Here is a 23,746-nt window from a genome sequence, read left to right on the forward strand (position 1 = left end):
TTTCCACCAGACCCTTCTGGTTCTACAGAGGACCGACCCTGGGTTCATCTGTTTCTGCATCATTACCAAGCAGATGTGGAAGTTCTGCTCTTAAAAGTATTCATTATGGACTGAGCATGTAGTTCAGTAGGACAGAACTTGCTTAGCCTGCCTGAGGCCCTGAGTTCAATCCTCAGCACTGGGGGAAAAAGTAGTCACTATAATTTAGCAACTGTGAATTCTGTTTGCAAGGATCTGAGGAGGTAGAAGTTGACACCCTGGGAAATAGCTACTGTCAGCCTCACAGGTCACAGAACTGCTGTGGAGAGAGGGCGTTCGCATGAGAACAGGGGACCAAATGGGAGGACCTGCTGTTCCTTTCAGGGAACCTCTTAGGAAATGCATCTTTCTTGAGAAATGTGTTGGTTATAGGAATTCGTGGTGGGTTATTTCATGAGAAATGTCTCCCACAGGCTCGTGTGTTTGAAAACATAGTCCGCAGTTGGTGGCACTGTCTGGAGAGGTTATGGACCTTTCGGAAGGCACAGCCTTGCTAGAGGAAGTGTGTCACTAGGACTGGCTTGGAGGTGTTATAGCCTTGCCCCACTTGCTGCTCACACAATTTTCTGTGTCCAGATAAAATGTGACTAGCCAGCTTCCTGCTCCTTTGGCCTCTTGCCATGCCCTTCCTCCTCTGAAGCGATACGCCAAGATAAACTATTTCTTCCTTAAGTTGCTTTGGGCATGGTATTTACACAGAACAGAAAGTAAATGAAAACATCCGAATTTGCCCAGTTTATTTCCCCCACTTACTGGGTACACTTATGGAAGGCACGCGACAGATCTTGGAGGGAAGAAACAGAAATAATAAAAGCAATTGAGGGCTGGAGAGAAGGCTCAGTGATTAGGAGCACTGACTGCTCTTCCAGAGGTCCTGAGTTCAATTCCCAGCAACCACATGGTGGCTTACAACCATCTGTAATGGGATCTGATGTCCTCTTCTGGTGTGTCTGATGACACTACAGTGTACTTATATATAATAAATAAGTATATCTTTTAAAGAAAAAAAGTAATTGAAAGCTCACATAATGGGGTATATTCTCTATATACAGATATAGGTCTTATGTATCTCAAAGACCCTAAAATTTGCAATATCAAATACTGGAATAAATTATGTTAGGTTGTAACAGTTTTTTTTTCTTTTTTTTTTTTTTTTCGGAGCTGGGGACCGAACCCAGGGCCTTGCGCTTGCTAGGCAAGTGCTCTACCACTGAGCTAAATCTCCAACCCCAACACATTTAAAATTTTCTTCCTTTATTTTTTATTTTCTGTGTTTGGGTATTTGCCTATGTGTGCCTGGTCACTACAGGCACACAGTTCTACAGGCCAGAAGAGGGAGTCGGATTCCTAGAACTGGAGTTACAGGTGACTGTGAGCTGCCACGTGGGTGCCCTGCTGGGAATGGAAATGAGGCCCCTTGGAAGAGCAGTCGTTTGTCTTAACTGCTTATCCCTTAACTCCAGCCCCTGGTACTCATCCTCACCAACCTTTGGGACCAAGGTCAGGGGTGATGCTTCCTTCTCACACACTCTGTGTTCACTTGAACAGGTCAACTACTTAAAATGTCAGGGCTCGTTAGACTACACGTGCTTTAAATGAAAGCAGAACTAAATCAATGCCCCAAAATGTCCATCCTTATTTGGGGCTGACATGAAATTTTTACTGTACTTAGCAGGTAAATATTTCTTACATACCATGGGAAAGGAGGGGCAGGGAGAGCCTAGGAACTCCTGAAGCAGGGGCCATCTTCACTGGGAATGTCAGATGCCAAGGAGGAGAAAGCCAGTGGTGCTGCACCCTGAGGCCAGATCCTGCCTTCACCGTGGTGACCTACCTTGATAAAAGAGTACAAAGACTTCCCGTAGAGCCTCTTGAAGTTTGCCCGGATGTCCAGCATGTCAATCTCTGCTCGAGACACCATCACTCTGATGAGGGTGCTGTCGTCAGTGCCTAAGCCCTGAGGAAGGAAGCCAACCCTGCATCAGGTGATGCTCTTCATGGTCCAGCAAGGCGAGACCAGGTAGTAGTGAGTCTGTGCGGCATCCTTGGCTGTGAGACCTGGGAGCCTGAGCAACATCCTCATGCCTCACCTTGGGACTAAAGGCTGGACACAGCCCCTTTCCAGTGCGTTGGCCAGAAGACACTGCTCTGCCTTTCCAGGGACAGGCTCTGTGTCTACAATTCTCCTCCCCAGCCCATGTGGAAAGCTTCCCAAGGTTCTGCTTAAACATAACAATCTGCTCGCTCTCGCTCTCTCTCTCTCTCTCTCTCTCTCTCTCTCTCTCTCTCTCTCTCTCTTCCTCTTCCTTCTCCTCCTTCTCTTCCTCCTCTTCCTCCTCCCCTGTTTCTCCTCTTTATAAGACAAGGCCTTGCTTTATAGCTCGGCCTGGCCTCAAACAAGGCAATCCTTCTTTTTCAGCCTCCCAAGTGCTAGAATTCCAGGCATGTGCCAGAATACATGGCTCCAAATCCCTTACGTATTCTTTTCAAATCCTCCCTCAAGAATACTGAAAAACTACGATGTCATTTGTACTGTGATAATAATAGGACGCAGAGTTCCTGTCCTCCATTGCATCCTACTCTCGGCGTCTTCTGCATGCTAGCTCTTTCCTTGAGGACAGATGATCTCTAAGGACAAAGACTCTCCATTCTGTGTGATGACACAGGCCTGTGGTCCTAGGACTTGGAAGGCTGAGACAGGATGATCAGAAGTTCAAACCCAACCTTGGTTCCATAGAGAATTCCGGACCAGCCTGGGCTACATGAGAACTTGTTTCACAACAACAAAATCCAAGCACTCGGGCTCCTGGCTTCCTGTCCCACTTAGGGGTCCCTGGCAGGACTGCCTGCACAGAGTCCTGCACAGAATCCAGCACAGATCTGGGAAGCTGGCTCTAAAGGTGGAGTCTGCCCTCTGGAGCATGCCTCCCTCCATGAACAGCGTAAACAATCTGTGTATGCCTCAGTTTACCTACTAGTAAATCAGGACAGTTTGTGGCCCTGTTCCTATTGTGGGGCTAAAATTAATCCATACCTGTAAAGCACTGGGATCAGGGATCCACACATCACAAGGTCAGGGAGAGACACAACATGGAGTTGAGTTGAATATTCCAGGGTAGAATGTGGATGACGAACTTAAGAAGGTGAACAAAAAAACATAGCACAGTCTTTCAAATGATAAAACACAGCCGTTTACCTTCATGGATTTATAAAGCCTTTCAGCAAAATAGGCAGGTTTATTCCTCATGCACTTCACTGTGGAGAAAATGAACAGGGAGAAGTGAGCAGAGGCCACCCCCCTGCCCACTAGCCCACCCCATTCTCACGAGAGCTTCCTGCCTCTTAATAAATTATCTCTATTTCTAAAAATAGAATATAAGAATGCAAAGATTACAAAAAAAACCCAAAAAACCAAAAACAACCCAAGAACAAAGAAAAGTGAGTCTCTGTTTCTACAAAGTCCCAAAGAAATACTTCCTGATTGCTTTGCTAGACCCCTTTAAGCCAAGCCGCTTCCTGACATTCCAGGCCTTCTTTAGATGGACAGGCCTCGACTTAGTGGTTCCTGGAGAAGTCATTAATGAAGGCCATCAAAGCAAGGGAGCCCGCAGTTCCAAAATGATTATTATGAGTGGTGTAGGAAACAGTCATTAGGGGACTGGAGAGATGGCTCTGCAGTCAAGAGTCCTTGCTGTTCTTGCAGATGACTTGAGGGGATTCAGTCCCCAGCGCTCAAGTGATTGCTCAGAACCATCTGTAACGTCAGTTCCAAAGCATCTGATATGTCTACTGACATCGTAGGGCACCAGGTATGCACACGGAACACATACATACAGGCAAAACGCCCACACGAATAAAAACCGTTTAAAATCTAAGTGAAACACGTGCTGGATACAGCTAGCGTGGCATTATCTTTCTCCTACAGTGAGATAGAAAAGTGCAAAAGACCAAAGACATGAACCCTGGCACAACAGCAGTCAGGCCCTCACACAGCCCAGGCTGGCCTTGAACTCTCTATGTAGCTGAGGATGATCTGGAACTACGGCTCCTCGGGGCTTCCTCCACTTCCCAAGTGCTGGAATTGCATGTGTGCCACAGCTAGCTTGGCAAGGATTTCTTGTTTACAGTTGGAGAACAGCCTTATGGGGTGGCTCATGTCTACAATCCTAGCATTCCCAAAGCCACAAGTTCAAGGCCAGCTTTGGCTACTGAGTGAGACTATCTAGAAAAAGAAAATTCTGGGGCCAGAGGGATGGCTCAGTGGTTAAGAGCACTGGCTGGTCTTGTCCAGGACAGGAGTTTTGTTCCCAGCACCCATGTGGCAGCTCACAAGCATCTGTAATTCCTGTTCCAGGGTGTCCAGCACCCTCTTCTAGCCTCAACAGGTATTGCATACATGTGGTACACAGCTGTACACACAGGCAAAATATTCTGGAACATTGACTGGGTGTGGTGGTGCAAGGTTGTAGACCAGGTATTTGGGGACTGCAGTGAGAGGATCCCATTAGTCCAGAAGTCCCAGACCATTTTTTAAAATGCCGACTTAGCATTTTAAAAAAATTCTAGAATGTACCCTCGGTAATTGAAACCACTTTAATTCCAGGAAGACGCAGTTCTGTATCTCTGGGACAACGTCTGGATACTACAGAGGAATACCAACAGGATTAGCTCTGTGCCCACCAGCTCACCTATAGCCAGCAGAGCATCTTCAAAGCTTCCAGATGTCTCAGACTTAATGCTCTGTTCAATGTCCTTCTGTGAGATCCGTTTGTATTCATCAAACACTACGACCAATAACAAAACAGCATCATTTAGAGACCTGGGCTGCCATGGTGACTCATCTGCTAAGCACTCAACTAAGCCTGGTGACCTGAGTTGATCCTTGGGACCCACATGGTGGGAGAAGAGAAATGACTTGGGCAAGTTGTCCTCCGTTCTCTACACACGTACACTCTTGTGCACATGCATGCACACACACACTCCCTCACACATACCTCCTTCTCTCTCCTTCTCTCTAAATAAATAAATAAAAATTTAAATTCAGAAAACTAAAAATTACAGAGAGAATGAATACAAATTTACACTACTTTTTTTTTTTTTTTGTACATTTCAAGAGGAAACCGGGTCGTCCTGTGGGTGAATACCCAGGCAGGATGAAGCCTGCTGGACTAGGCCCATCCAGGAGGAAGAGCACTGAGATCCCTGGAGAAGATTGGGCACCCTCTTCCCCTGGCTAGGACCTTGGTCCTCCACGTCATGTCTCCATGTGGAGAGAGTCTTTGAGGACATTTGCTTTCTTCTTTTTAAGCAGACGGGTCTGGTGGCTCATACCCATAATCCCAGTTCACGGCATCAGAAGTTCTTCAGTTACACACTAATCTGAGGCCAGCCTGCACTACACAATGTCAGCCTTGGAAGTCACCTATGCACTCCTCGTCCATCTGGCTCATTAACATGAGAGTGATTCTGCCTCCTCAAAACTGAGTCACATATGGTAACAGCTGGTTGCATCTTTTAATACATTTTTCACGCTATTATCATTATTATTATTGTTATTGCTCTTTATTATTTTGCTTTTTGTCAAGGACTTTTGAATGTGATGAATATGTTTTTCTCTCTTCTTCTCAGGATAGGTATGCCTTGCGTATCTCCTTAGTGACTTTTGTTAGCATACTGTCCTACCCCCATCCGTGGGGCTCACAGTCAAGGAACACTGATGCCAGCAACTTACATCACAACCTCAGCCAGCAGGTTAGAGAGACTTACCCACCAAGGAAATGGCTTTCTTGCCTTTTGTGTGATCAGGCATAGTGGAGTACACCTGTGATCCCACCACGTGGGAGGCAGAGGCTGGAGAATCCCTGTGAATTTTAGGCTAGCCTGGACTACATAGTAAGTTCTAGGCTAGCCAGGGCTACACCAGTCTCTGGCTTCCAATTATTTTAGTAGTATTGTTGTTGTTGTTGTTGTTGACGACAGTCCTTGCTATAGCTGGAGCTCATCTATTAGCCAATCAGTGAGCCCCAGGGGTCATCCCATTGCCACCTTTCCTGCTTAGGAACACTTTGGTTTCTGTCCTCATGAAGGGGTTCATATCTCCCTCCAGTCTTGGGAGCCACCAGTATTTTCTCTTTCTTTTTTGTCAGTTATATTTGCCCAGAATCAAAGAAGTTACTTCAACCCCCACTGTACATAGGAACAAAATAAGGCAGAAAATTACCCACAAATCCTTAGTTTGGGACACTACTGTTGGTTGGTAGTGAGATTATTCCGTTTCACTACCTAAATGGTGCTTAAAATATTGTCTCTTGTGCCACATGTCGGTGGTGCCTGCGTTTAATCCCAGTATTCTGGAGGCAGAGGCAAGAGGATCACTGAGAGTTTAAGGCCAGCCTGTTCAATAGAGCAAGTTCCAGGACAGGTATGGGTACACAGAGAAACCATGGTTCAAAAAACCAAATGAAAATTGTCTCTTGGTAATGTATGAACAGGTAATTTTTAACTGCCCAACTACAGACACGTTTAGGATTAAAAATTCTTAGTAAATGCTTCCTGGGAACTGCAGTTCTGAAAAAGTGCCACAAGTGGGAGCTCACATTGCAACCAGGTAAAGAGAGCCGATAAAATAAAAGAAAGCGCAAAGCCCCAAGTCTTATGGTTGCCTATGATTTATGAACAGGAATAATTGCTTATTATTATTTTCTTTTTGCCACTGAGGAATATCTAGAATAATTACAACTTGTAAATGTGTCAAACTCTACAGTTACATTGTGTTTTCAATTTAGCAAAGCCATTCTCCTCCAATTTCCCACAAGCTCTGTAACTGCCTATGACAGGGGTAGGGTGGTTTATGAAATGATGACGCCCGTGAAGGTCTAAAAATCTCATCTCCAATACAAACTGCCCCCCCCCGAGTCCTTACTGCTGTTCATAAGAAGACTCCGCCCGACAACATTGATTCTGTAATAGTTTAGTGTTCTTTTCCCCCCAAAGAAGTTAAAAGCACATTGCAAAGTTTAGAAATTACCCGAAGCAAATTAGGAACATCACACAAAGGAAATAAAAAGTGAAATTACGCAGGACTCCTCTTACTCAACAAACCCCTGAAGAAGCCTGCTAGTGGTGTTAAATACGGATAACTATCCGCTGACATTTGTTCAGCTGGTTCCTCAGGTGGTGAAGGTTAATTTCTCATATAAGTAGTGGGGAGGGCTGTCTTGGGGCTGTGCTATGAACCAACTATGAAGGTTGGTGTCCTAGAATAAGGAATGCCAAACTATTACAAACACATTGCATACCTGTCACTTACTCAAATTAATCTTTCAAAATTGGCCTTCAGGGCTGGAGAGATGGCTCTGTGGTTAAGAGCACTGACTGCTCTTCCAGAGGTCCTGAGTTCAAATCCCAGCAACAACATGGTGGCTCACAACCACCTGAAATGGGATCTGATGCCCTCTTCTGGTGTGTCTGAAGACAGCGACAGGGTACTCAAATACATAAAATAAATTTAAAAGTTGGCCTTCGGGGCTGGGGATTTGGCTCAGTGGCAGAGCACTTGCCTAGGAAGCGCAAGGCCCTGGGTTCGGTCCCCAGCTCCGAAAAAAAAAAAAAAAAACCAAAAAAAAAAAAGTTGGCCTTCATTCATATGATTTGATTCTTACATTTGCAGAGTAATATCTAACAGTTTAGTTTCTTTTCTGTCTCATGGTGGGGCAAAGGTTATCAATCGATATACATCAAGATACATTACATACATATTTGGAATGATCAAACAATAAATAAGATATTCTTATTTTAAAGGCTATCAGGGGCTGGAGAGATGCTCAGTGGTTAAGAGCATTGGCTGCTCTTACAGAGGACCTGAGTTTAGGTTCCTTCCCAGCACCCACTTGGTAGCTCATAACTGTCTCCAGTTCCAGGGGATCTTGTACCCTCTTCTGATCTCCACGGACACCAGATATCGGTTCACAGACATACATCCAATCCAAACAATCGTATACATAAAGTATATTAACCTTTAAAACATTTAGGATTCTACCTGCCACCACACGTTACATCAGTCTAGCAGAGCTGAGTAAGACAGTGAGGTAGGTACCCACCATGGAGCAGGTGGTTCCGGTTCCGGGAACAGAGAATGCTTAGGAACTTCACTTCATCCGTCCCCCATCTCTTCTCTCCAGCCTCATACAGATCCTGATGATAAACAGAATGTGAGCTTAAACACCCAAGAGGATACACCAACACCTGGCAGAGTTCTAAAACTCCTAAGAGTCAAGCTTGCTGGGTTCTATTTTGTTAGTTGGAAAGGCAAATGTACACACACTCACACGCATTCACACACATACATATACACACACTCAGACACATACATACACACATACATATATATATACAAACACACTCACACACATATACACACACTCACACATACATACACACATACATACACACATACACATACATACATACACACATATCCACATTTACACACACACTCACACACATACACACATATACACACATATACACACACATACACATACTAGCACACTCACACACATTCACACACACTCACACACACATACATACACACATATACACACATACATACATATACATACACACACTCACACACACATACACACACATACTAGCACACTCACACACATTCACCCACATTCACACACACTCACACACACATACATACACACATATACACACATACATACATATACATACACACACTCACACACACACACACACACACACATACACACACACACACAGATTTGGTGTTTCCCTAGGATCCTTGTTGTGTCCTCAGTGTGAGGAAGAGACCTCACACTAAGAGGAATCCAGGAGTGTAGAAACAGTGCCTCCAGCCACTTGGGGTCCCAGGCACCACTGAAAGACCTGTTAATCAAAGACTGTCTATGAGAGTCTCTTTCATAATGCACCTCAGCAGGATTAACACACCCTGAGGTAGAAGAGGCTGCCCGCCAACCAAGTGAGACCTGTCTTAGAGAAGAAACTGCAAGGAAGACATTGCAGTCCACTAACCTGGGCATCCTGCTTCACGAGCGCATCATCGAGGTAATTTCCTTCATCCCTGCCACCCTGCGGGAGAAAAGGAGGAGACGTGACCAGGTAACCATGGCAGCAAGTACCCATGGAGATGGCAGAAGCTAGAAGGCCTGGAAACCCAGGGCACTGAGACAAGATGCAGTAAAGTTGGGTTAGGGAGTTAGGAAGACGGTTGTCTTCTGTCACAGGGCTTGGACCTGTGCTCTAGAGATGGTCCCAGCAGAGCATGGGCCCCACTATGACTCCTGATGTTGCACAGGTGTCTTCCTGGTAGAAGGACGTCTTTCTACCTGACTCCCACCCCACCCTCCCCCCACTGCACTGACCCCAGCCCCACCCCAACCTCTCACTACTGCACTGACCCGGCTGACTTGGTCTTCTTTTTTTAAATAAGGAATTATTTATGAGTACACAGTAACTGTCTTCAGACACACCAGAAGAGGACATCAGATCCCATTACAGATGGTTGTGAGCCACCATGTGGTTGCTGGGAATTGAACTCAGGACCTCTGGAAGAGCAGTCAGTGCTCTTAGCCACTGAGCCATCTCTCCAGTCCCATGACTTGGCCTTCTTAACTGACCAATCTTCATGATCAAGAGAATGCTAGACCTGAGGTGGAACTTGGGAAGCTGTTGCAATGCCAGACCCAAATACATCAGCTCCAGCATGGAGGGCCATGGGAATCCCCGGAGGAATACTAAGAAGTGATAGTTAGGCACTGCCCTCCAGTTTGGTAGACTGTTCTTTTTAAAAAGAAGGATGGAAAAAATTGTGTGTGTGCGCATGTGTGCAAAGGTGCGATGGGTGGTTGTGAGCCATGCCATTCGGATGCTCAGGGTTTAAGTCAGATCTTCAGCAAGAGCAAGAGGTAATGTCAACCTCTCCAGCCCCACCACAGCATAAGCATCTAAAACACAGGAGGTATCTCTCAATATCCTTGTAATCCAATAGCTGTCATGAACTTGGGCTGTGTGAACAGTGAATTATAAGCAGGAGAAATGGTTGGGCATGCACGACTAGCCAGGATCTCCGGAGGAAAAATAGGATGTAGGAACAGAGTGGCCCCAGGATGATGCAGGGGAGCATCCATGTTTAGGAGACTGAATGGATGAAGGGCAGAGGGTAAGCATTTCGATCAACCCAGCATCCCCTGTCAGAAGACGGAACCGAGGAAGCCACTCACCGCTGTCAGGGACACCAGTACTCGCTGGAACATGAAGGATGTGTCAGAGCAGATGTCCTCTTCAAGGCTCCTTCCATATTCTACCAAGAAATTGGACATGGGCGCATCGGAACAGAGACCTGCTCAGGTTGTCACCCTCCAGCCTGCTCTGTCCCTCCCAGCCTGCTCACTGGAGGAGCCCAGACCAAGATGGTGCCAAGGGAGGTTCTCAAAATCTGAACTCTACCCGGCCCCGGCCCTCCCTGAGGATCTATAGGCAGTTAATGGTTGCTGGAGGAAGTGGTACAACCGTTGGGAAGGGACCCACACTCCTATAGGTGACCTTTCACCAATGTTTCTATAAACGTTGTAACGAAGCTCATTAACTCATAAAGACAACAGAGCAAATAACAACAACTTTGGCTAAAAAACAAGTAAACAAACAAACCCACAAACACCCCCACCACCATCAACAACAAAGCCAGATGCTTATTGGTCACAGCAGGACGGAGAGATAGCTGTCTCTTAAGATGAAGGCGGGCCGGAGTCCTCCTTGGTCTCGTTCTGTTTGTAACTTTGCTATGCAAATGCTATGTGTCTAAATGGAAGCTGGCAAGGAGACCAGCGTCACCAGACAGAAGTCCCCAGAAAAGTTCTAACAGATTTCCCTGAAGAGTGAAACCCTCTACACCCCCAGAAGCCACTGTGGAACAGATGTCAGGGTTAGGGGGGCCAACTCCAAATCCTGGGTGGGGCTGAGGTTAGGGTTAGGGGGCTGTACTGGCTGGTTTTGTGTGTCAATTTGACACAAACTGGAGTTATCACAGAGAAAGGAGCCTCCCTTGTGGAAATGCCTCCATGAGATCCAGCTATAAGGCATTTTCTCAATTAGTGATCAAGGGTAGGAGGGCCCATTGTGAGTGGTGACATCCCTGGGCTGGTAGTCTTGGGTTTTATAAGAGAGCAAGCTGAGCAAGCCAGGGGAAGCAAGCCAGTAAGCAGGATCCCTCCATGGCCTCTGCATCAGCTCCTGCTTCCTGACCTGCTTGAGTTCCAGTCCTGACTTCCTTTGGTGATGAACAGCAATGTGGAAGTGTAAGCTGAATAAACCCTTTCCTCCCCAACTTGCTTCTTGGTTATGATGTTTGTGCAGGACTAAGACAGGGGCCAACTCCAAATCCTGGGTGAGCTGTGAGGGAGACACGGAGGGTTCTTATACCCACACAAGCACTAGGAGAGGCAGGAGTGTTAAACACTCCAACCTGCTCCTTCAAAGGAAGGGATGTATAACCTGTTATCTTCCCAGAAGGCTGGAGCAGACCTGGTTAATAGCCTGGTGACCTTTGTGCCCTCTGTGCTGAGACCACACGGATCCTTCCCAGTTCCTTATCCTGAGCCTGTCAATCTATAGAATTTATCTTTATGGACGATGTCACATGTACTTTACAGGGTTTTGAAGTAGTCATCTTAAGTTTTATTGTACACATAGGATTGAGTTAATTATCGCCAGGAAATTTTTCACCAAATTACGGTGTGCTTAAATATGCCAAAAATAAACTACTCCTAGTCAGTCAATTGACTGCCTTCTTGCCTCCCTTAGATCGTCATTCTACCAGCTGTGGAGGTCTAGACACCTTCATAGGGCTGAAGTCAGGATTGGAAGCTAACTCCAAAACCTTCAGGGTTAGAGAGCTAATCCAAGTCCTGGGTGGGGCTGAGGTCAGGGTCAGGCCTCTAACTCCAGACTCGCAAGGTTTAGGCTCAGGCTCTGAACACTTGAGCAAGAGACCCTACTGTGAGACAGTTTTCTCCTCAGAAGCAATACATACTGACTTTGAAAGCAGGGGTCACAGATGGGGTATAGCTCTGTGCTAGAACCTCAAGCGCTAGCCTAGCTTGTGAGAGATCCTGGGCTCCATCCTTAGCACCCAGGTAGGCCACAAATATGGCAGAAAACTCACAGTAAATAAATAAGATAAGCGGGAGAAACTTGCATCATAATCTAATAGCTGAGAAGTAGTAGTCACTAGTCTTACTTTCAAGTCCTGGGCAACCTGTGCCAGGGCCCGGGGGATGCTACTTACGCTGCTGGTATGTCTGGTTGATGCGACGGATCTCCTCAGGGTTGCGAGAGGCCAGGATCTCAATCAGACAGCCCTCGTCCGTGCCAGCTCCCTACGTGAGGGCAGAGGTGAGGATGGGATGAGCCAGTGGATCAAGTTCATGGCAACTTTTATGCATGTTTAAACAAATAAAATACAATGAAATTTACTAATTAAAAACAGTCCCGGGGTTGGGGATTTAGCTCAGTGGTAGAGCGCTTGCCTAGCAAGTGCAAGGCCCTGAGTTCGGTCCCCAGCTCCGAGAAAAACAAAACAAAACAAAACAAAACAACAGTCCCACACTCAGAAGGAATACAGGCCTGAAGCTACAGAGTGTAATAGCAGCCCACCGGGGTCCAGAACCAGGGCCTGTTAACTTTCACCTGTCCCGCCCGAGCCTGGAGTGTTTATCGTATCATTAATATCAATGCACACTGGTAGAGCCCCGTAGCCAACTGTGGTTTGTCCTAACAGGTTAGGTGCTGTTTCTGCCCTCTGGGGTTCTGCTCTTTCTCTGAAGGTCGGAATGTTCTGGTAAAGATGTTATCTCCCTGTTCTCTAGAGCCCAGCCCAGAACCTTCTACCCGGTGTAGTATTTACCGATAAGCAAAGGAGGGTGGCTATACTGGCATCTCAGAGTCACTTGCTGCCAAGCGAGTCAGCTATAGAGAACGTGCCTGCCCGCCTGATACCTGGGTCCTACCAGCACCATGGGCCAGTCCCTCTTCCACCAGCCCCAGGAAGGAGCAAATGGCTCAGCCAGCTCTGGGGATTTCTTAATTACAACAGCCGTGTAGATTTCAAGTTGTCCAGAGGGGAAAACCTGTCTCTCCTTGTCTCTCTTCCCCATCTCAGAAGGGTTTGGTCATAGGCTTTTGTTTGTTTGTTTCGTTGTTTTTAACTTTACGATTTTAGATTATGTGCGTGGGTCTGTGCCTGTGGGCGCAGTACCCGAGGAGGCCAGAAGAGGGAGTCAAAGTCCCTAACGCTGGAGTTGCTGGTGGTTTGTGTGAGCTGCAAACACTCGTAACCACTGAGCCATGTAGCCCAGCTCTGCCAGTCGTGTTTCTGAAGGATGGCTCATTACTCTGTGCACGGGGGACACCAAGAGCTCAAGGGGACCACCGACCTTCATAGCCCTCCGGAGCTCCTGCACGTCATACAGCACTGTGGGCGTCATCATGCCCAGGATCACCTGCTCGAAGTTGCTGCTCAGCTCCGACTTCAAGTCCTCAAGCAGGTCCTGCAGCGAGAAGGACATGTCTACTTTCAGTGACTATTGTCACTCATGCCCGACATATCCAAGTATGGTGCAAAACTGTCCTGCGCTGTCAGCCTCTTGGAAGCACAGGGTGGCGTTTTCCTCAGTCATCTGGCACATCTGCACATCACAGTCACCAGAAGTCTGTTAAGTACTTCCCACTTGTCCAACTATCCAAGACCAGATTTGATTTATTGACTTCAACCAAAGCCGCACAGCACAGCAAATAAGGGAGTGCGGTCATTTCCCATGATGCCGAACTTCAGTGAGATTTGTAAAACAATGCCAGCTCTCTCATTATGTTTTGGTTTGGTTGTGTGTATGTGTTTGTGTGTGCATGTGTGTGTGTGTTGTTGTGGTTCTCATTAACTTTTATTTTTGAGCTATTTCTCTTATTTGTGTGTGGAGGTCAGAGGACAACCTACGAGAGAAGGGTCTCTTTATCATGTGGAACCGAACTCAGGTTATTCAGCTTGGCAACAAGCCCTTTTACACATGAAGCCATCTCACTGGCCCCATATCTTGTGTATATACAAACACATATGTGTATAAATGTTTGTGGGTCTGTGGCTCCGACTTCAAGTCCTCAAGCAGGTCCTGCAGCGAGACCTGTAGGTACATGCACATGTGTTTGTGTGCATGCACACATAAGCATGAGTGTGTGTAAAGATAAGTTGTCAATGTCTGATGTCTTCCTCAATTGTTCTCTACTACTGTGGTCTACAAGTTCTCCCACTGAACCTAGAGCTTACTGATTAGGTAAGCTAGGGTGGTGGGCCATCAAGCTCCTATTTTCCTGTGTCCTCCCCAGTGCTGGGATCATGTATACAACTTTCTATCGGGCATATCTTTATGTTAAATTCACAAATGTGGAATGAATGAGTGAATGAGTGGATGGATGAATTAGAAGTCTATTAATTGGTCATCTTAGGCTACCATAGGTTAGCTCGATCCTGGCGGTAATCTCATGTGTATATTACAACAGCACTTAGATGTATAGCTCACACCTCCCTTGACTGTCCATGTTTGCTACTGATCTCTTTCGGTTTCCCTGAAGATGGGAACAGTTTATGGTGCTCTGGAGAGAGTCGGCAACAGTCTGTCCTATTCTCCTCAGGAGTGCCCAGAGTTCACCTGTAGATGCTCTGGAGAGCATTGAGTCAGCTCTGCCCTGCCCATCCCTCCCCACCTTGACCAGCAGTTTGGAGCCGTCTGTGAGAAGCAGCTTCAATATTCCCTGCTGTGACATCTCCCAAGACACTGGGCATGACATCACTGGGTGCCGATGTACAGAGACAAGGTTCTCAATAAAGAAGCACAAGGGTTGGGGTGCTTTAATGGTGATGTGTGGAAAGACCGGGCTGAATAATTCTGGTGAAGGAGGAGGTGTGGGGTTCAGACAAAATCTAGAGCACGCTGGGTAAACAGATGAATTTATAAGCTGCCATGCATGTGCTAGAGATTGGTGCTAATGTTGTGAACCTGCATGTCCAGACTTGGAAGATCGTTATCCCCAATTGGTTTGTGATCTATCAATAAAGATGCCAACAGACAATAGCTGAGCATGGGCGGGACACTGAGAATAGGATGCAGTGAGGACGGCAGAATCGCCTGGACTTTGGGAAGAAGAATGAGACGCAGTGCAGTATTAGCAGGAGATAAAGCCACCCAACCATGTGAGACTTCAGGAAGTGAACTCCGGCTACTTCTCCAATTGGGCCTGGGGTAGCAGGGGGAGGTTTAGGAGTGCCCAGCCTTAGAGTTAGCCAAGGCATTTTAAAATTAACTGACATGTGGGGTGTGTGTGTGTGTGTGTGTGTGTGTGTGTGTGTGACCTCACATGTGGAGGTCAGTGAAGTTGATTCTCTTCTTCCACCAGGCCGATCTTAAATATTGAACTTAGCTGCTCGTCAAGGTTAGGACAAGCGCCTTTACCCAGTGAGCTCTCATGTTATATCACTATTTTTAATGGATGCTCAGTTGTAATGGTAATGGGGCAGTGTGACATCTTATCAAGTAAAGGGACTGGCATAGTTGTCGCCTCAGATGCTTGTCATTTGTTTGTGTGAGGAACGTTTAAAATCTTCTCTGCTCTCTACTTTGATTAGCGGTTACCTACAGTCATCCTACAGAGCCTTAGAATTCATACTCTCATCTGGCTGTTCCCCTGCACCCATTGCCTCTTCTCTCCCCACCCTCTTCCCCCACTTTCTTCCTATACTCTGATAACCACTAACTTCACAGGTAGTCTTAAGGCATGGGGTCACTTCAGAGTCTAGCTTCGGGAGGGGATGGTGTATGAGGTGAGGGGTGGGAGGTGGGGGTCTGCTTCCAAGATGCCTGAGGAATCCCTGGTCATGGCAAGATCAGGTAACTGGGCCTACCCTGCCAATGGTGCTCTTGTAGGCCGTCCTGATTTCCTGGCGTTGGGCAGTGTTCCGGCAGGCTAAGACTCCGATAATGGCATCTTCGTCAGTACCTGGAGATGGAAACAGCAGGGTCAGGATTTACCTGTATGAGGAAATGGTCTCCCCTGTGGCCCCTGGAGAGAGAACCTGGAAGCAAGAGTCCAGGGAGGCGGAGGCAGGAGTTCTCCTTTCTCACAGCTGGATATTAGTGTTTGAGGAATTTTCTGTTTATTTGTTGGAAGAAGCAGCTGGGGCACATGGGGGAGGAGAGGGTAGAAGCCATTCTACTAAAATACCACAGGGAGAAAGTTTTGAATGTGTTCTCTATGTCATTCTTCACAAGCTTAGAGATTCAGCAAAAGATGAGGGACAGGGAGACCTACAGAACTCTCAAATCCAACCTTCAGTGCTCTGGAAGGAAGAGCACTTCCTGCTTTGAACCCTCACATTAGCTTTGAGTTTGTTGTTGTTGTTGTTTGTTTGTTTGTTTGTTTTTAAACTCCCCACCTTCCTCCAGATTTAAATTTCCTTCCAAGCCATGCAAAGCGTAGCTCTATGGCCACACTCTGCTTTTAACCCAAACAGTAACACACGGTTTCATTTTTCATAAATCTGTAAAAACCTTCTAACTAAATCCCTGTTTTTGTAGCTTGGTTTATCTTTCCTATAAGAAAAACTAACTCTCATCCCTTGCCTGCTCTTTAACTCAGATGGCTCCCTGTGGTCAGCTGGGTTCACAGGAGGCTGCTGTCTGAGCACTGCAGTCTCTGTTCTCTGAGGTATATACTCTTGGGTGAAGGGAGGAGGCAGACAGACTTATAGCTTAGCTCTTGTTTGGGGCTTTCCTAGTTAGCCCAGGCTGATCCTGAACTCTCAATCCTTCTGCCTCTGCCTCCCCACTGTGGGGATTCCAGGTGTACCCACCCTGCTCAGAATCTGCTCTTGAATTTTTCTGCTTTTCCCACGTGCTCTCTTGAACGCTCTCCTGAGCCCTCCATTACTACAGTCTCTCTGTTTCAAGTCATCCTTAGCCCCTCATTTAGCATTCTAATTCTGGTACCTGTGGTTTCCTGGCCCCCTCGTGCCTTGCGACCACCCCTCCATGGCTGTAATTCAATTGGTGGCTTTCTTAGTAGCTGCCCTAGGACCTCCCTTTAGGAGCTGCCATCTCAGGAAGCTTCCCTCTGGCCTGTTCCTGCAGAGCAAATTTTCCCAAACTCACTGTGACTCCCTCAAGCTTCAGTTCAGCTCCACTCCCAGAAACACATTCTCTCCTCATTGTTTATTAAAACTCAACCCACCTCCCAAGGGTATCTTAAACTCCACACTTCCAAGCTTTGCCTGATGATCCCCATGAAAGATGATCTCCTCTCAGTGAACCATGGGTTTGGGGGTTTTTTGTTTGTTCTATTTGTTTTTTAGTATGAGGAATCGAACCCAGGACTTCACATGTGTTAGGCAAGTACTCTACCAGTGAGCTACATTCCTAGTCTTTATTTGTTTTTTAAATGCAGATTCATGCATCCGGGCCTGATTTCAACTATGAACTCCTGATCCTCCACCTTTCCTAGGGGTCAAACCCAGGATTAGGGCATTCTACAAACTGAGCCAGAATCCTAGGCCCACAAAGAATTCTTACCATGCCCATCTGATGTTTTTAAATTTTATTTTACTTTAAATTGTGTGTGTGTGTGCGTGCATGCGTGTGTGTGTGTGTGTGTGTGTGTGTGTGTGTGTGTGTGTGTGTATGTGATGGTGTCTGCTGAGGCAAGATGCATCCCCTAGAGCTGGAGTTCCAGGCGGTTGGGAGCTGCCTGATGAGGGTGCTGAGAACAGAACTTAGACACACTGCAAGAGCAGGAACACTCTTAACTGCTGAGCCATCTCTCCAGCCTTCCCATACTCTTAGCTGTACTAGCACCAATCAGCACCCAGACTGTGGACTGACAGGACTAGCCTTTACAGCCCTTGTCTCCTTCAAGAGCTCACCTCAGTAGCTCATATCAGGCCTGGTTGTGTCAAATGTCTCAATTCTTGCTTTGGGAATTCTGAAAGTTTTGCTCTACACACTGGACTATACTGTTCTTGCAACATACAGAAATAAAATTGGACCAAAAAGAAAGAAAAGAATGCAGGCGGTGGGGCCTACACATTTTCTACTTATTTACAACAAAAAGGGAAGTGAGAAGGTGTAAGTTCAGGAGATGGGTGGCAGGGGTCAAGGTGCTTAGACCAGGCGGAAGGCAGAGTCTGATTGCCCGAGATTGCTCATTAGACCTGGCCAGTGGCTGACTGATTGCCCAAGATTGCTCATTAGACCTGGCCAGTGGCTGACTGATTGCCCGAGATAGCTCATTAGCTGTTTCCCAGAATTCTCAGTCTCACAGGTTCTGACAGCCTGGGGAAGTCAGCTCACCTCGACATCTTTTCACCCACCACACCCTGCTTCTCAAACAGGTCCTCGAGAAGCCTCTGCCTTCAGGCTAATACAGTGCAGATTAGCAAAGACCTGCCGTTCCGGCCACAGCTGTTAGCAGCAGACAGTTAAGGAAAATGAATCTGAGATCGCAAGACTGAGAGACAAGGTCTCACTGCCGAGCATCTTTACCAAATCTCAGAGACTCTCAGGGATAACTAGAATCGGGACACTTCTCTCTCCACATGTCCAACAGCGAAGCCTTGGTGCAGAAATACGTCCAGGGCGGCTGGCAGTGCACCTAGTACAACTGGACCTGACCTTGGGAAGACAACTTCAGGGCCATGCTCTAAGAGACATCCCCTGCCTGCTCACAAACAGCCCCATCTGCACGTCCACTGACTCAGCTGCACAGACATGGTGGCAGCAACACCCCCCACCAGAGGCACTAATAGGAGGGAGGTAGAACTTAATGGGAGGTAGTTAGGTCTTTTCGATGTTCTCATGAATCTTTTACCCCTTCCCCCATTCCCTTCTCTCCCCCCATTCTCTAGCTATAATATGAATTAACTTTCTTTTTTTTTTTCTTTTTTTCTTTTTCTTTTTTTCCGGAGCTGGGGACTGAACCCAGGGCCTTTCGCTTCCTAGGCAAGCGCTCTACCACTGAGCTAAATCCCCAAGCCCATGAATTAACTTTCTTGTTGATGTGCTCTCTAACCACAGGCCCCAAAGCAATGAGTCAGCCAATTGTGGACTTGATAGCTCCAAAGCTGTGATCCAAAATGAACCTTCCCTCTTTTTAAGATGATTATCCTGGGCATTTTGTTGTAGCAACAGAAAACTCACTATTGACACATTCTCTCATCCGAGTTGTCCTCGAGCGGACCATTTGTTACCATCGTTTTGTCTGTTTGCTGTCATTTTGCAGCACAGGGGAGTGAAGGCAGGGGCCTCATGCATGGCGGGCAAGCACTCTACCAAGTGAGCTACATCCTCAGCTCATGTTTATCTGAGGTGAATACCAGTGCCCACGGTGCCCTCCTCACGACTGTGACATCCGCACTCAGGACACCCTCAAAGGTACTTACCCAGACCTTTCATGGCCTTCCTCAGGACCTGGGCATCTTCAGTTGCATTGAATCCTGAAGCAGCTTTCACAGTTCCTCCTTTGGTTTCCTGAATGCACAGAAAATGACGTGACTGACTGGTGACCTCTCATACAGAAGCCCAAGCTCTACCCCAGGTGCCAGGGCAGCAGCAGCAACCATGAAGGGAGGGGGTTCACACTCCGGTGGGGCCACCACCTTCTCTGAGGAGGGCAGACAACGAGAATCACACGTCCCAGCGGCAGCCCGGGGTGACAGGTGCCACCAAGTAAGTAGAGTCCCAGTGGGCTGCAGGAAGCACCGCCATTGAGGCCGAGAGATGGTTCGTGTGAAATACTTGGTCATACGACAATGAAGGGGAGGGAGAGCTACAGACAAAGATAGGCTAGTCCAAAGACCCTGGGGCTGCCACGAGAAGGATCTGCTCTAAGAGAAATCACACCACCCCCTCTACAGCAATCTCCCCAAAAGGAAAAGCCAAGTAAGTATGAATTCAGTCAAGTTCATGTCTTTAGAGCCCAAAAACGATTTGCTATAAATATAACGCACAAGGAAATGCCAAACCAATAATGCAGCTTCTTCAGTTGATAAGCTGCAAGGGAGGTTGGAAGAGAGAGGTAGAAGGGAGTCAAAGTCCAAGAGGTTAAAAGGACACATTAGCCAACAGCTGCTGGGCACAGTGCTGCGTGCTTGTCATCCCAGCACTTGGGAAGTGGAGTAGGGCATCAAGAGTTCAAGGCTAGGCTCAGTCACCGATTCAAGGGCAGCCTAGGCTAGAGAGGCCTTGTCTCAAAAACGCAAACCCCAAACCAAACACACACAACAACAACAACAACAACAACAACAACAACAACAACAACAACAGCCATAGAGGCGAGCCTGCTTTGGGTGGAGGATGTGAGTAAGGACATGACAGGACAGCTGGACGGTGATGTTTTATGACACAGGAAGTCAGTCCTAAGAGTCTGGTCTGATAGTGGTGCTGTGACCACAGCATACATTTTACCTTTATATAGCTGACTCACGGGTAGAAGATGGGATATCTGGAATCAGCTTCGAAATAACACAGGTGGGAGGAAGTGGAGATAAAGAAGACAAAAACTTGAGTGCGAGTTAGTCATTAGCCAAAGGCTAGGAAGTTAGTTAGACACAAGCAGGCTTGGGGATCCCTGAGGAGAGGTCCTCCTCTCTCAGCTTCTCAGCCCACCTCTGTGTTCCTCGGTGTCAAACACCGAGTTTCAGGGAGGGAAATACCAAATCACTCCTCTTTAAGGTCTAAACATCAAAGGAAGGGGCAGCTACAGATACACAAACCAGGGAGGGAGGAGGCAACAGGCCCGATGGGGGTCTAGCAAATAGCACAGTCATTATTCCTTCTGGTAAAGACAGCTACTTTTAAACATCTGTATGCATGTGTGCGCATGTGCATGTGGGGGCCAGAGGCTGACATCAGGGGTTTCTTCAACTATTCCATTTTGTCTTTTAACTTAAAATTTTACTTGTGTATATAGTGTGGAGGTGTGGATGTGCTCCAAAAGGACCTGAGTTCAATTCTCAGCACCTACATGGTAGGTCACACCTGTCTCTAACTCCCGTTCCAGGGTTTCTGACACCCTCTCACAGACATGAATGTAGCCAGCTAAACATAAAATAAAATAAGTAAAAGGACGTTCTTTCCATTAGACATCCATGCTTAGTACCCATGAGCAGTGGCCCCGGACAAGTCTAGAGGCCAACCTAAAATTTAGGGTACAACGGCACTGGATGAGTTTGTTGAAACACCCAAGGAGATGAGAAACGGGGCAGCAGGATTGGGACCGGCCTGGGCCACTCAGACTGGATCCATTCAGCAGACACTGATGGGCCATTGAGCATGATTGAAAGGAGGCACCCTGGAGAAGTAGGAGACCCCACAATGTGGGGCAGAGCAAGTAGCCAGCAGCTGCTACAGCTGAATACAATAGTTAATACTGTGATATTGTCAACCTGACAAGAGCTAGAATCAGGTCACAGAGAAAATTCTAGAGATGCTTGTGAGGAAAGCCACCCTAAACGTGGGCAGTGCCATCCACTGAACAAGGAAGCTGAGCTCCTGCGTCCACCTCTCCCCTCCGCTTCCTGAGACAGATCAGCAGACGTTCTCTCTGCCATGACTCTCTGCCATGGTACACCTCAGACTTGAAGCTACATAAACCTTCCGCCACTAAGTGGCTTTTCTCTGGTATTTTGTCACTTAATAAGTCACTAATATATTGCAGAAGCACGGCACGGGAGCCCAGCAGACCTGACCAGAGGCTTGTTTCCAACCCTTTGCAGCTGTATGCCCAGGAGAGGGTTCACGTTTCTCACATGTGTATTGAAAATAATTAAACCAACTCACAGTGTTGCTGTAATAATGGAACAGGATAAAGGTGGGAAAGCTCAGCATGGAGCCCAGGAAAAAGTTAAAATAAAAACTTAGACTAGATGTCACTGCCACCACCACCATCACCACCATCACTATGGTTACCACCACCATCATCATCACCATCATCATCTAAACACAACTGAGGCACATTGCCAAATTAAATATAACAGTGAGATTCTTTGATCTCTCTCTTAGACTACTCATTGATAGAAGCCAATGGGATGATGTCGGTGATGAAATCAGATATTGCATTTGTATAAGCTGGCAGGAACAGCATGGGACCGAGCTGAAGGTGCTCATGGTTTCATCTGATGTAAGGACTTGAACAGGCCACCTAAGGGAAGACGGGAGCTTTATACTCTACAGTCGCTCTCACAAACCCGACTTGAGTCCTATTTGCCAGACCACTTTGCAGGCTGTTACCAAGAAAAGCCCTCAGTTGCCACAAGACGTGGACCTCCTCTACTTAGATGTCAGTCAATGTGAGCACTTAGTGGCTTCACATACCCATCGGAGGACAGTAGAGAGCTATGACATCAACTTAGGCACTGTCACCTGTGCGGTTGTTGCTGTCCTAACCCTCAGGACCTCAGAGCGTGACTTCAGCTGGAATGGGGTCATTGCAAATGTGAGACGTTAGGAAGAGGTGCTAGTGCAGTGTCGGCCCTGGACCTGATGGGGCTGGTGTCCTCATAGGAGGACACAGATCACAGGCCAAGTGGCGATGAAGGTAGATAAGGCCTCACGTACTGAGCATCCTACCACTGAGCGGTACCTCAGCTACTGAGTCAACGTTTCCTGAGGTTCTCTGGAATCCCAGTATTGAACGTTTCTGGGTGGTTCTCACACACCAAGTTCAAGTTTAAACTGTCCTAAGATGAAGATTAACGTCTGAGGAGGAATCGATAGGGGTGTTTGCAAGGGAGGTTCCATTTACCTAGTAACACCCTACACAACTCTTGTTCCATTGGGAACCTTTTTCCCTTGTGAGTCTCATGAGTGTCTGCATGGATTAAATTCTAGGGCACAATGTACAGTCATCTTTTCCAGGATGATGGGGAGGGGTGGCACATCCATGCCAGGGAAACTTGTTGTGGAAGCAAAGCAAACATCACCATGCTGGCTACTCTTATATCAACTTGACACAAGCGAGAGTCATCAGTGAGGAGGGAGCCTCAACTGAGAAAATGCCTCCGTAAGATCTGCCTTTGAGACATGTTCTTAATTAATTATTAATGGAGGAGGGCCCAGCCCACTGTGGATGGTGCCACTTCTGGGCTGGTGGTCCTGAGCTACTGTAGAGTACCAAGCTGAGCAAGCCGTGAGGAGCAAGCCAGTAAGCAGCACCCCTCCATGGCCTCTGCATCAGCTCCTGCCTCCAGGTTCCCACCCTGTGTGAGTTCCTGCCCTCACTGCTTCTGATGGTGAACTGTTGTATGGAACTGGGAGTGAAATAAATCAACCCTTTCCTCCCCAAGTTGCTTTGGTCATGGTGCTTCATCACAGCAATAGGAAGCCTGACTAAGACGATCACATAGAAAGGAAGCGGTGAACACTAGAAGTAGGCAGGCAGTGCTACAACTGAGGAAATGTCGTCACTGCCGTTACAGTGACTGGGAGATGGGAAGGTGGGAGATGGGAAGGTGAGAAGGTTCAGCTGGGCACTGAAAAGTATGGCAGGTGCAGCCACGCAGGTGCAGCCACGCAGGTGCAGCCACGCAGGTGCAGCCACACAGGTGCAGCCACGCAGGTGCAGCCAT

At 47.2% G+C, this 23,746-nt stretch overlaps 1 protein-coding gene across 6 annotated transcripts in view; it reads right to left on the minus strand.

Moving 5' to 3' along the window:
* Positions 1 to 23,746, minus strand: part of Anxa4 (annexin A4) — a 56,785-nt gene that overhangs the window by 2,732 nt on the left and 30,307 nt on the right. For all 6 annotated transcript variants that reach the window (XM_006236841.5, XM_063286727.1, XM_039108397.2 and 3 more), the window contains 10 exons: positions 19,562 to 19,649; positions 16,034 to 16,128; positions 13,518 to 13,631; positions 12,371 to 12,461; positions 10,308 to 10,387; positions 9,100 to 9,156; positions 8,139 to 8,232; positions 4,728 to 4,823; positions 3,236 to 3,294; positions 1,874 to 1,996 (listed from right to left, as the gene is read on the minus strand). In XM_006236841.5, coding sequence (XP_006236903.1) covers positions 1,874 to 1,996; positions 3,236 to 3,294; positions 4,728 to 4,823; positions 8,139 to 8,232; positions 9,100 to 9,156; positions 10,308 to 10,387; positions 12,371 to 12,461; positions 13,518 to 13,631; positions 16,034 to 16,128; positions 19,562 to 19,649 — 897 coding nt within the window. The remainder of the gene's footprint in view (positions 1 to 1,873; positions 1,997 to 3,235; positions 3,295 to 4,727; positions 4,824 to 8,138; positions 8,233 to 9,099; positions 9,157 to 10,307; positions 10,388 to 12,370; positions 12,462 to 13,517; positions 13,632 to 16,033; positions 16,129 to 19,561; positions 19,650 to 23,746) is intronic.

This window comes from Rattus norvegicus, chromosome 4, assembly GCF_036323735.1.
Source record: "Rattus norvegicus strain BN/NHsdMcwi chromosome 4, GRCr8, whole genome shotgun sequence".
NCBI lineage: Eukaryota > Metazoa > Chordata > Mammalia > Rodentia > Muridae > Rattus > Rattus norvegicus.